The 13498-nt window shown below is 40.0% G+C and overlaps 1 protein-coding gene across 1 annotated transcript in view; it reads right to left on the bottom strand.

Annotated features, from left to right (window-relative positions):
- Window positions 1-622: 622 nt before the first annotated feature.
- LOC110958200 (SH3 and multiple ankyrin repeat domains protein 2) overlaps window positions 623-13498 on the bottom strand; it is a 329760-nt gene continuing 316884 nt past the window's right edge. The window contains 2 exon segments of the mRNA XM_051937780.1: window positions 623-814; window positions 817-1183. Coding sequence (XP_051793740.1) covers window positions 663-814; window positions 817-1183 — 519 coding nt within the window. The 3' untranslated portion in view covers window positions 623-662.

A 13498-nucleotide genomic window follows, 5' to 3' on the forward strand; every position in this document is an offset into this window, starting at 1 on the left:
GCTAATGTTCTTATTTTGACACAAACAGGGTAAAAGCAAAAAACAATGGAGTCTATCTCAATTTTCTCTACAACCTTAGATGCAACGCCAGAAATATAACTCCGGTAGGACTCTAGTGAAGAAATATTCTCTGAACAACTCTAGCAAAGATAGAAAAGGAGACGACCAGCTCAGCTGGTTCTTCATGCACCCACACCGGGGTGTATGGAAAAAGTATTTAGTATTCCAAAGCAGTTGGGTGAGCACAAGTCTTATGTGAAATAAACCTCCAGACGAGTGTTTGTTCCAGTTCGAGGACAAACTATTCCAGAGTTCTCTGTTTTCTGGACAGTCGCTTCACACTGGCCTCCTCTGCTCTCTGTGATTGTGACATAGCAGCTATTCTCTCTCTCCCTGCAGCTCCTCCCAGACGTCCCATGATCCCCTGATGCTCGGGACGGTGGGAAGGAGGAGAGGGCGGACAAGGACCGGAGCACGTGAAGGATAGAGGGCGACAACGGAGGAATGAAGAGAGGACCAAAAAGCAAGAGGCAGCATATAGCTCGGACAAAACTTAGCCTACCCGTTCCATGACTTGAATTATGTCTGATGAAGAGATTGGTAAAGTGATGGTAACACCCCGTCTCCTCTCCCCCGGTCGCGCCACCCTGTCACCTCGGGGCTTATCTGTCCTGCAGCAGCTTGAGGGCCCTCTCGATGTTCATGCGGTGGCCCACCCTTGTCACGCCGAGGTCTATCAGGTCCTCTTTCTGCAGCGAGGGCAGGTGGGCGCCCTCGATCTCATTGTCCAGGAAGGCGTCCCTGTGCTCCCCAGGTTCAGGCTCTCCAGCCAGTCTGCCACGTCGTGTTTGCTCCACAGCTCCATGGCTTGAGGCGAACGTTTGCCCGAAGCCGCTACCGCCTGCATCAGTGTGAGCGGCGACGGAGAGCGCGAGCTGCCGCTGCCGCCGCACGAGGAGCTCAGGCTGTAGCCTCCGCCGCTGCCCATCGGCGGGGTGGGCAGGCCGAAGACGTCCGTGAGGGTGGGCGACACCGAGGGAGGCAGTGAGGACAAGGGGGTGAGGGAGGAGGCGGAGTCCGGCGGGCTGCAGGGATGAGCCTGTGACGGGAGGCTGCTGGGTGGCGTGGAGGTGAGTGCAGCAGCGGCGGCGTTGTTACGCATTCCTGAGTCGTCTGCGGGAGGCTGAGGGCAACAGAGAGGAATGAAAGGTTAGTCAGGGTCAGACTGAGCTGCTGATGAAACAAACAACAACAACAAAGACGATCAAAAAATGCCAGGCTTTATCTCACCGACTCCAACCAATTTGTAGATCTGAGACTGAGCAGGAGCTTATTTTACAATCAAAATGTGAAAACACACAAGGAATTTGACTCTTTTCTTATTTCTTTGCTGTCAAAGCACTCACCAAAATAAAACACACGTGCATTTCAACAGAGGTTAAAGATGAAAATGAGTATTTAAGCACTAGTTCATTTTTCGTAAAGAGCATGTTTAAAACCAGTCAACCAGAGTTTAGTGGAAGTGATTTTCAATAAATACAGTTATTGACAACTTATATACATGAAGCAGATGGACGACAGTTTGGATCTTCAGCCATCTTTCAGTAATCAGACTTCTACACGCTGTTTGCACGTTAAACAACACTGCAATTTATTGAATCAATAAATGTGTATGAAACCTTCTGGTAAGTCAGTTGTTTAATTACAAAATCTGTTAAAATGTAACTTTTCAAATACTTCATTTCCTAAGCAGTACTTTTCTTGGTAGCACCATATGGGCTTGTGGTTGATTTTTAACTTCAATATGATACTTAGATAAACTTAAAAACAGAGAAGACAGTTCTGGGTGAGATAAATAAGTGTGAGTGTGAACAACTGAATACAGGTTATAAATTATGAAACGGTGCCATAAAATTGTTCGTATGAAAACCCTACTGTCTCAGAATTATGAGTAGTATAGAATTCACAAATCAAAGGACTATTCCAGCTAAATAACATGAAAAAAGACATCAAAAAAACTGGTGACAAGCAGAGCAGCAGAGGCTTATACTCCTTCATTTAAAAGTCAAACCCCAAACTCTGGATCCTAAACTTTCTGTGATGCAACTCAGTGCATCCTTGTGCAACAAGCTTCCTGCCTGGTAAACACCCACATCACCTAAACACCGCATCCTCAGTGTGTAATGCAGATTTTCTCTGAGCCCAACTGGAGATAGGCTGACAACATTATCGGGGGAAGTCAGACTTTGGAAAAGCTCCAGAAGAGCTGCAACAGACATTAAGCTCATTTGAATCCCTTATTTCTGCCTGTCGACATCATTTAATGCTGTCTGTCGCTCTAAAGTCGGGTGCGAGACATTTGACGGGAAACAAGAGATAATATGGATATAATCCTTTTGATGGGAGTATTTCATTGTTATTTTTGTAAATAAATGAGCCGCAATATGATGATTTAATGACATTGATTGTGTTTTCAGTTATAGTTGACTAATGTAAATCAGCCACAGAGGAGCAGTGGTTCCAGACGCTTAGAAACAACTTAATTGTACATGTGTGTCAAAATGTCCTCTGGTACTGAAACAAATCGTACAATAATCCTGCTGAGAGGACACAATGGCAACTGTGAGTCCATACTGACATTTGCTCAAACCAAATGCTTGTACTTCCTTCCAAAACAGGTGACTAAAAAGTTGAGTAATAACGAATAAAGTGTAAAAAAACACAGACATTTTTTAAAACTGGAATGGCCATGAACATGTCACAGTAACTGAGTGTGTTTCTTCAGCTATAAAAACAACTAAAGCACTAAAACTACAGATCATATGTCACTGCTGTAAGGATTTAGTGTTGTAATGCTGGAAGAGAACAGAAGGTGGCACCGTATGCAAACGTTTAGAACTAAGCTGCAGCAGTTGAAGCTGGAGATTTGTTGGTTTTAATGTCAACCAGACATTTTTAAAGAGAATTTCTAGATCTGTTGTTTATGCTGTTTAACTACACTTATCAGAAATAGGTGATTTGTGACTCTTATTATTGAAAGGACTGACTCGTCGTGCAATATATGACCTGACAAAACACACAAGTCGAAAAAAGTCCAATATTATCTATTATCATTATGATAAAATGACAAAGAAAGCACAGATTTATATTTTTCCTCATCTTCTGATTCATATTTCATTCATATTTTTGTCTGTGAATGAATTCAAAGCAGCTTCATGTGAACTGGAGGCGGACACATTTGGATGCAAATGTGATTTTACGATACTGTAAGGCACGCTTAACCTTCATTAAATTCTAATTCCATTTTAATATCACATTGTGCTTCTGCTTGTCTTGACCAAGACACTTTTGCTTTTTTAGAGATTTTTAATGAAGCTTTCCCATGTTAAATAAAACCGGAATAAATACTAAAATGAAGATTTTTTTTAAAATGATTAATGTAATTTAGTAATCTGAAAACAATAACATTTTGCTTTTTATTGTGAAAATGGTACAATATACCAAATTATTAGTTTTTTCAAGAAAGACTGAGCATGTTTGAGTTACCATTTCTTTTAAACAGGATTAATAAACACTCAGGTGCTAAATTCAGCTTCTTCTCAAATGTCACCTGGTGGAATTTAATGGTTTGTTTTGGGCCAAACTGCTGATATTTACAGCATTTTTCATTAGACTCAGCTGAGCCTTTTGGCCTCACATGTGGATAAACATGTAAAGGATTTTTCTAGGCCTCTCAATTGCTATAATGGCTCACTATGTGCTTATGAAATAATTAGTGCGGCAGCTTTAATAATGAGTGAGTGCGGCCGCAGGCTTCTGAGGAAGACGCTGCATGCTGAGTGAGCTGCAGCCCGAGGGAAGCCTGCAGCGTTCGGTCCACACATCGCCTCTTAATGGATGGATGTGTACAACAGCAGCAGCGCGGGGAGGGAAGGTTAGCCACTCTAACCTTTTTATAGCCTTTATAGCGCGAGGGGGAAGCTGCCATTTTCCCTCAGAGAAATTTACACCATCAACAAAGAAGTGTTGCTTAATTTGTCGATTTAGCATCTTAGGATCCAAAGCAGTGCGAAGGAATTAAAGCTGGGGAGCTTAATTTACATACTTTTCTCGTTATTTAAACAGTAACATGACAATGAAACCAGCTTTTGAGTTAGCAAATCCAATCTAAGGTAACTTTTCTGTAACAGACAGTCGTTAGAACTTACTATTTGCCTTTTCTAGTTGAAATCTTTACTCTCATCTGGAATAGACTGAAGCTGTGCCAGATTTTCATCCCTACAAGGCTCATAAGACAAACCTGTGAGGCTGTGAGGTGTTTACCAGACACAGAATGCAATGTTTTGCTACTCAAATAACACCGTTTTGTTACTTAGTGATTCTTTTCTGGCTTTGTCTGTTGGTTTCATCTCTTCAGGAGAAAACCATTGTTGATTTAAATTATTCAAAACTCAGAAAAATGCAAGTGGCAGTAGTGAAGGAAGCTTTCCTATCTTTTACTTGAGTAAAAGTACTGATACCACACTGCAAAACACTCACACTGACGATAATTAAGTAAAAAATATGGAGGAATGATCATGTGAAAGTTCTCAGTGAAGAAAACTGTCTCTGTTGCTGTTCTATCATTAGAATAGGATTACTCATGCATCAATCAGCTGGTGCAGCTAATCTAGGACTCATTATTGTTTTCATTTTGGATTATTCTGCTGATTATTTTCTCCATTAATCGACTGCTTGGTTTATGAGAATTCTGAAAACGGTGAGAAATGTGGTCACTAGTGGTCTAAACTATTACCAGAAATGGTGCTAATTTCTGTTAACTGTTTGTGTGCTGGTGTTCACTGTTTGGTTGATAAATTAATTACAAAACAGCATATTTTCCAACCTTTTTTATCCGTTTTGTGTGCAAAAATCTAAATTTCGAAGGCTGTCAGATAAATAAAGTGAAGTAAAAATAATTCCCTCAAAGCAGCAGTGGAGTAAAAGTAACATAAAAATGTAATTAAGTACCATAGTTTGTACATTACTTTCCACCATTGAAAGTTTCAAGCAGTTTGGTGATTTAAATTTTTTTTTTTACTGCCAGTAAATCCCATAAAAACCAACAATGAATGTATCCTACATGCTTCTAATGTGTGACTTTCAACGCCTGATATATTTTATTTGTTCAGATTTTATACATGTTCCCTCATTACCATGAACTTTAATGATTAATTACTAAATTAGCTGTCAAGTATTACACTTTTTAATTAGAAACTTTACTTCTGCAGCACCTTTCAAAACCAGAGTTGAAACAATAAACCAAAGCAAAAGACTTCATAAAATATTGTACAAAGGCCAATCTGTGCAGGCGGACTTTGAAAACCTCTTTAAACTGACTCAAATTAATGCTGAAATTAACTTGATTAAATAATTAAAAAAAGAAAAAAACATAAATGTGAATATTTCCCGTTTTCTTTCATTCTCTATGAGAGAAAAAAAAAGGTTTACATGCATAAACATTTGTCATCCTGGGTTTTGAGAAACACTGATGGAGATTTTTCACCTTATTCTGGCATTCTATGGACCAAACAACTGATCAACTCAATAAACACATTAATCAATGAGTAAAGTAATTAATAGTTGCAGCTCTACCATGATCACATATTGTGACTAAATCCCACATATTCACTGGAAATACTGACTAAAGCAACAAATGTGAGTTAATGCTGAAAACATGGTGCTGAAAATATTCCCAAACAAATGCACATATTTCTCTTGTTTGCTTCTGATAAAGAACTTGTGTTCAGCTGTTTTAGTAAGTTATCAAGACTTTAGAACTAATGAAACAACACATTTGTTTTTAATCTGTACCAACGCTGACAAGGCATTCAGAGTAGCACCTAATTGAAAAGCCTATTAAGCCAAATTTAAACAGGAGGCTTCAGCATTCACCTACTAGGCTGAAAATGAATCTTGTGAGGGCATAAAACTCATTTTATTGTTGCTGCAGCTCAGTTTGAGCCACTTATTAAGAAAAATCTCACCACGTCAAGCAAAAACACAGGATTGTGTGCTTGTTTTGTATATGCATAAATGATTAAGTAGGATTACCTGCCTCCCCAGATGGAGTTATGATGGATGTACCCCTCCCCACCCCTCGACACACCAAACCACGACAAACCACACACACACACACACATCAATCCATGCAGAATGAGCCCGTCTTAATTCGACTTCCCCGCAGGACCGTGTTCCCTGTTGAGGTCTCTCCTGATAAATTGAATTGTCAACACACGGTTCGCCGAGAAAGCTGAGCCAAGTGGCAGAAAACAGGCCGAGTCTGACCTCCATGCCGTCGAACTGACTTTTCCCACCAATTGCGAGGTGCAGCCTAGATATCTTTCTCTCCTCCTTGTAACATATGGAACAGCCCGAGGGGAAGCGAGGGAGACTAACGGGGGCTGTTCTGCCAAAAAACAAACTGGGCCATTGTTACCAAAAGCCCTGTTGCTCGGTGCAAAAACTTACAGTCGTCACTTTTCAACACCAGCTTTTCCACGAGAGGACGTGTCGGATGGATGACATGGAGACAGAGGACAACGTTAGACATGATAAACAGCATGAAGCAACACAAACACAGTGAAAATGAGAATGCATGTTAGAACATCACAGCTTCAGGAATCACTGCCATCCATTCTGCTCAATCTCTCACCTCTGGGTCACTGTATTTGTTTTTAATGCAATAACAGCAGCGATGCATAAAAATACTCCACCTGAGATCAGTTTAAAGCCCCTCTAATCCTGATCATCTATTAAAAAAAGTATGTAATTGCCTATTAAGACTAATTAGCACAGCGCCTCGTTTAGCTTCTCTGACCTTATTACCATTTCTTGCAGCTACAGAGTCATATATAACAAAAGAGGCCGGCGCAACGCTATGAATTTCTCTCAAGCAACTGACAGAATATTTAAACATACACATGTCAATACAGTCTTTATCTACACAGAATTTATCTTCAAAGATCTGAAAGTGACCTAAAGAGTCTTTAATGACATCAAGTTCTGAAAAATGGTAGAAATTTGAACTGATGATGGAATTCAGGGAAAAATCGTCACCAAAGTTACTGCAGTTCAGTTAAGCTTGAAGCAAGTTTTGTGATAATCTATCCTGTAATGTGAAGATGTTTTGCAGCTGGTGGAAAGACAGGTGATTATTTGACCCTATGAATCTCAAAAGTCTCCTGATAGGTTTGAATGGTATGCTGTCTTTAAAAGAAAAATTGACAAGTTATCAGCCAGAAGCTGTAAAAACAGACCGAACTTTTGCATTTTCAACTTTATAGCAGCAGAAAAATCAACCAAATCTAAGCTTAAAAATGAGAGATTTAATCAAAATCACCTTAATCTACATTTTTCAACAGACTAAATGGCTCGATTTTCAAGTCTCCCACAGTCCTTGAATGAACTGTGTGACATGTGAACCAAAAAAAAGCTTAAAATTGTAATGTTTCTTCAAAATGGCAATTTTTTTTTTTTTTGCGGCACATTTGAAAATCTGCCAAAGACGAGGAATTTGCACCAGATTCTGGAAAAATCCCTAAAATTTGGTGCAATTGAGAAGCCATGCCTGACTTGGCTATGACCAACAGTTGTCAAAAATTCAGTTTTCAGTTGAACTGCAGGCAGTGTAGCAGATAGGAGACAACAAGAGAGACTGAGAGCAAAATAAAACATTGGATCAACAACTTCAAATGACTCAAAAACAGGAGGAAGTTGTCAGCAAGTTGTTGGAGGACACATTCAGCAAGGTGAAACATCCTTTTAGAGCTGATGTGCAGCTCTAATGAAAGTATAAAAATTGCAAACAAAAATAGTAAAATATCAACAGCATGCAGAGTATTTCCTCCCCCCACCCCAGTATTGGTAACATAAAAAAATCTTGTTTTCTCAAATAAATAATCAAAAAAATCCAGCATTTTCTTATTCTAATGTGGTTATGGCATTACATGTGCATGATACTGCACAGAACACATCGTCGACCTCTCTACATTTTAGCTGTGGTTGTGCTGCTTCCATAGAAGTACAGGACTTCATATTGCAGTGAAAAATGTGGCCACAGTGAGGAAAACTGTGGCAGGAGCAAAAAAACAGGAGGCTATGTGGATATGATTGAGGGCTGCAGACAGATAACGAGGAAGGAGGAGATTCTGCTGAAAAACGAAAGCTCAGATTAACACCTTGAAAAACAGAAGAAATGAACATGAACTAATGAACACATGGCTTGAAAAAAAAATCAAGCTCTTGAGCTACGAGTGTGAACTTCTGCTAAACTTTTGAGGCTGTCGAGATAAAACTGTCTTTCTATTTGAAAGAAAGATGTCATGAATAAAAAAAGCCCTGACGTGGAGTTTTAAATGATGCAGCTGAACGTGGACTGTCGGCGGGGTGCAGAGTGCTCACATTCTGCGAGCGTACCACAGAGCCACTTACACAGCGGAGGCCCACACATACACTCATAAGCGACGTTAGCACGTGTCCTTCAGTCCAGCGCAGGGACGACGCTCAGTGATGCGGTGCTATTGATATCAGCGGTGGGAGACCTCGCCTTCGACACGCCCACCAATGGCATGACTCCCTGCTTCCTTCTAGCACACGCCGGCTCACGCACACAGGGTCACTGGCATGCATACGCTTTATTTATAGCAGCCTGAATGTGCGCACACACACACTCGCAGAGACCAGCTCGGGTTACATAACTGTGGCCTACTAAAGCAGCGCGGCACGTGACCTGCGTGAGATGATGTTGAACTCTGCTGAGGGTTAGGCCTGCCATCCTCTCGCTCCATCTATCACACACATGTACACACACACACACACACACACACACACACACACACACACACACACACACACACACACACACACACACACACACACACACACACACACACACCCCTCCCCCGACTCAGACTGACATCACTGCAGGCCTCAAGGCTGCTCTCATCAGCTGGTTGCTAGGCGACCGTTTCGTCCACAGGCACAACCAACGCACATTTAATCTGGGAGGCTAAGAGACAGCAATAAAAAAAAAAGAAACAGAAGAGATGCGAGAAAAAATATTTAAAAAAAAATCCACAAATATCTAACGGAGAAAATGTGATGTTACCGCCGGTGATGCGGCCGAACAAAAACAAGCGAGAGGAAGAGCCGAGGACGGAGCATGTGTGAATCTAGGCCATGTTCTGTGAGTCTCTGTTTGCCATCTGTTTGACGGTCGCAGAAGCAGGACCACCGTCACCCTCCGCAGGCCTCCTCATATGACGAGGCGCTCCCTATCTGCTGCCTACAGCCTCGTCTTCTGCTACACAAAGCAGAGCAGGCAACACGAAAACCCCCTCTGAGCATGGAGGCAGATTATCAGAGACCCTGGTGGCTTTAAAACTCCATCTGACAGGAGAAACACACACACACACACACACACACACACACACACACACACACACACACACACACACACACACACACACACACACACACACTCATAGCAACAATTGAAAAAGAGCAGATTACAAGTGATCGGCTGATTTAGCAGGATGTTGGGGATCAGTGCTGGGTCACATCAGATCAGGGAAACACCACAGACAGCAAGGAACTGATTTGAACTAAGCCAATCACGCCGGGACACATTCCTTCAAACTACTCACATAGATATAGAAAGTAGGGACTAATTGATTGACCGTTTTCCAGGGCCGATACTGAAGCTGATTATTGGTAATTAAGAAAATCCAATGACCGATATTTGGAACTGGTATACATTCTATATTCTAACAGCTTGTGATAGCAGAAAACCTGTCATTCATAACTTGGCCTCTTCATTAATAAAGGGGACTATAATTGAATCTGTAAAACAGAAACAGGAGTGATTAAATTAGGACGTTGTCGTCTGTTGACGTTGGATCAACTGAGATTGATCTGTTTGTCTTCTGCAATTCGGTCTGATGTTCTGTATTTTTCTAAATCTTTCCCTGTTCTGTCACTTTTACTGCCCACTGACATCTAGATTGTAAAGCTTTATTAACTATAGTTTTCCAGACTCATTATTTCCAGGTTAATCTGTGGCTGCCTTCAAATTTAGCTGCTAGCTCTTAGCGTAGCTTTATCCACTATAAGAGAAGCGAATTTCCTGGTTTGCTGCAATGGCTTGTGTTCAGTTTTTGCCATTTCTGCTTTGGAGAGATTTCTGAGACCACAGAGTGACAAAAGACAGAGAGAGGAGGCTGCATCAGAGCTGAAGTAGTGAACTTCCTTTATCAATGATCGGTCAATAAAAATACATATAACAATAATCGGAAAAATGCCAAACATCAGCCTGATAATCGGCCAGGCCTTTAAGTATATCTGCAAGTATTTCAACTGCATATTTAAGTCTGCATTTGCAGAAAACCTTTATGCATTTTGGCTGAAATGTAGGCAATGTTGTTAAAGTAGAGAACCACATGTCCTCATAGAGCCAGAAATTCAAAATTAAAACAGCAAAAAACCAAAATGTCCATTACTGCAGCTTTAGCTTTTCACCTCCAGACAAAAAAGATGCCTTAAATATTTTTTCGCACTTCACAGTCTTTGCATTGTGGCTATACAATAATGCTTTAAATGCTAATTCCACCAGATTATATCCCACTAGATGGCTCTCAGGCAGACCAGATAACTTATCTGTTGTGACATTGAAGTTTAAGTGACACCGAAATTAGCCTTTATCCTCCATGTCTCTTCTCAAAACTTGTTTCTCCTTTGAAGCCCATCTGTGTGCACGTTCACGTACAGTAGCTAACAGTTGTGTGTAAGCTGGATAACTCAACAAGACTTCTTTCTGTAGCAGAGCAGTGCCTGAGAAAATCAATACAGATCCAATCAGATTTTGTACATGGCTGACATGTAAACTATCAGACATGTAAAGCCACAGTGTGACAATCATATGCTGAACATTAGAACAAGGAAAGCTGAACTCTGTTGCATGATTTTGTTTGTCTACAACACAAATGCTACTTTTTCCAAGCTCTGTACACTACCGTTCAAGTCCTGGGTCACTTAGAAATGTTATTTTTCAAAGAAAAGCAGTTTTTTCAATAAAGATAACATAAACTAATCAGAAATACAGTCTAGACATTACTAATGTGGTAAATGACTATTCTAGATGGAAACAGCTGAGTTTTAATAGAATATCTCCATAGAGGTACAGAGGAACATTTCCAGCAACCATCACTCCTGTGTTCTAATGCTACATTGTGTTAGCTAATGGTGTTGGAAGGCTAATTGATGGTTAGAAAACTCTTGTGCAATTATGTTAGCACAAGAATAAAAGTGTGAGCTTTCATGAAAAACATGAAATTCTCTGGGTGACCCCAAACTTTTGAACAATAGTGTACATAAGCACATTAAAATAACATGGGAAACGTGAAGATCTCTAAATTAAGATCTTCTGCAATGTATTCATGCAGATGTCTTTAAGGTCGGCTACCACCTTTGCTCGCTTCTCCCTTTAAAGTCGGATGCAACATGAGTGCATGTCGTCATTCTTGGACAAACATTTCCTGTCTTACTTTCAAACACTTCAGGGAATTAGTACTGGCGTATTAATACAAAATAGCTTCCATTGCCTGCTGCCGTCTGTCTCCTACACACTCCCCTTCAACTGTGCAAAAATTGGATGAACGATTCACTTGTGGGTTCTCTGCTCCTGGATTTTTCAGCTGAACAAACATTTGGAAACTTTCTCCTGAAAGATAATTCACTAAAATAAGTTTTTGAAACATCTACAGCTGCTAAATCTGTCTGAATTTTAGATCGACAACGGTGAGCTTACAAGTTTTTCGTGACTTCGCTGAGGTAGCAAGTTTTGCTGGATGATCCTGATTTGGTTACAATAAGCTAAATCTCAACTTTATGCAAATGAGGAGCAGCTAATATGACATGACCGGAATCATCTGCACCCCTGCTTACAAAAACAATGAATGGAAAGAGAAATGACTGCTCCTGTGGACATATGCCATGAGTCTTGGATAGCCAATCCAGGTCTGAATCCTTTACCTCACTGGGGTTTCTCCAAGTAACTGCTGTGCTTTCAGTATTGCTCTCCTCACTCATTTTGTCAAGTTATCTAAAGCACAACTTTCAAGAACTCTTTGCAGGCGTCAGAGCACTGAAAAAGTAAATGAAACACACTGTTTCAGTGAATCTTGTTGCATTCAGTCTTAAAGGTATATACAGTACTGTTCAAAAGTTTGAGGTCACTCAGACCATTTCATGTTTTCCATGAAAGCTCACACTTTTATTCATGTGCTGACATAATTGCACAAAAGTTTTCTAATCATCAGTTAGCCATTCAACACCATTAGCTAACACAATGTAGCATTAGAACACAGGAGTGATGGTTGCTGGAAATGTTCCTCTGTACCCCTATGGAGATATTCCATTAAAAATCAGTTGTTTCCAGCTAGAATAGTTATTTACCACATTAACAACATCTAGACTGTATTTCTGATTAATTTAATGTTATCTTCACTGAAAAAATTGCTTTTCTTTCAAAAATAAGAACATTTCTAAGTGACCCCTATACTTTTGAATGGTAGTGCATATACATAGGTTTATTGTACAGCTCTTAAAACTTTACATGCTTTCTTAAACCAAAAAATTAAATCTTCTGCTACACATTAAACTCAAATTTCTGTTTTTCTGCAAGCGAGCAAAATCATCTTGACCTCTGCCTTTATTTATTTTTTGTTAACTCTGCTTCTTTTTTTAAACACAGTACTGATCATACTTATGTTTTTTCTCTGAATATGAGTCTTAGGAGTTTATACAAATCCTAATTTCTGTATTGTATGTTTGACTAATCACAAAGGTGTGCACATGTGCGGAGATCTGTTCACTTAACATATTTGTTTCCATAAATCATACATTCACTTGACTTCAAGGTTTACGTGATTTGTATATGCTACTAAAAGGTTTTTTGGTATTTATAGTTTTTATCTTTAAGCATGCTATTTCTTTTTTTGTTGACAGAGTAATTCAAGTTTTCTTGAGAGACAGAATATGCAGAATATATACAGTTATTTTTGCTTCTCCTTACTTTGATTTTTGTTGCTTTTTCGTGTTGATGTTGGTAAATCCACAGCTGCATTTTGCTGTCGGCACTGTTTTACACAATTTATGAGGCCAGGTGGGAAAAACTAAAACCAACAAAAAATATTCCAAAACATCCTGTTTAGAACCAACACTGGGAGTCTGATGTAAAAGATTTTTCCCAACTCACACATATTTTTTGCAATAAATCCAATGCGAGTCACACGACCTTAAGAAAAGCATATAAAAAGTGCATTAAAATGGCTGTTTTGGAGAAGTCGTTGTGTAGAATAGTCCTCTCAGTTCCGGAAATCATTGCAAAGGCATAGCTCGGGGAAATAAACAGTTTACACTGAGGCACTGCCAACTTCATTCAGTGACTCCTGAGCGTCAC

This window comes from Acanthochromis polyacanthus, chromosome 2, assembly GCF_021347895.1.
Source record: "Acanthochromis polyacanthus isolate Apoly-LR-REF ecotype Palm Island chromosome 2, KAUST_Apoly_ChrSc, whole genome shotgun sequence".
NCBI lineage: Eukaryota > Metazoa > Chordata > Actinopteri > Pomacentridae > Acanthochromis > Acanthochromis polyacanthus.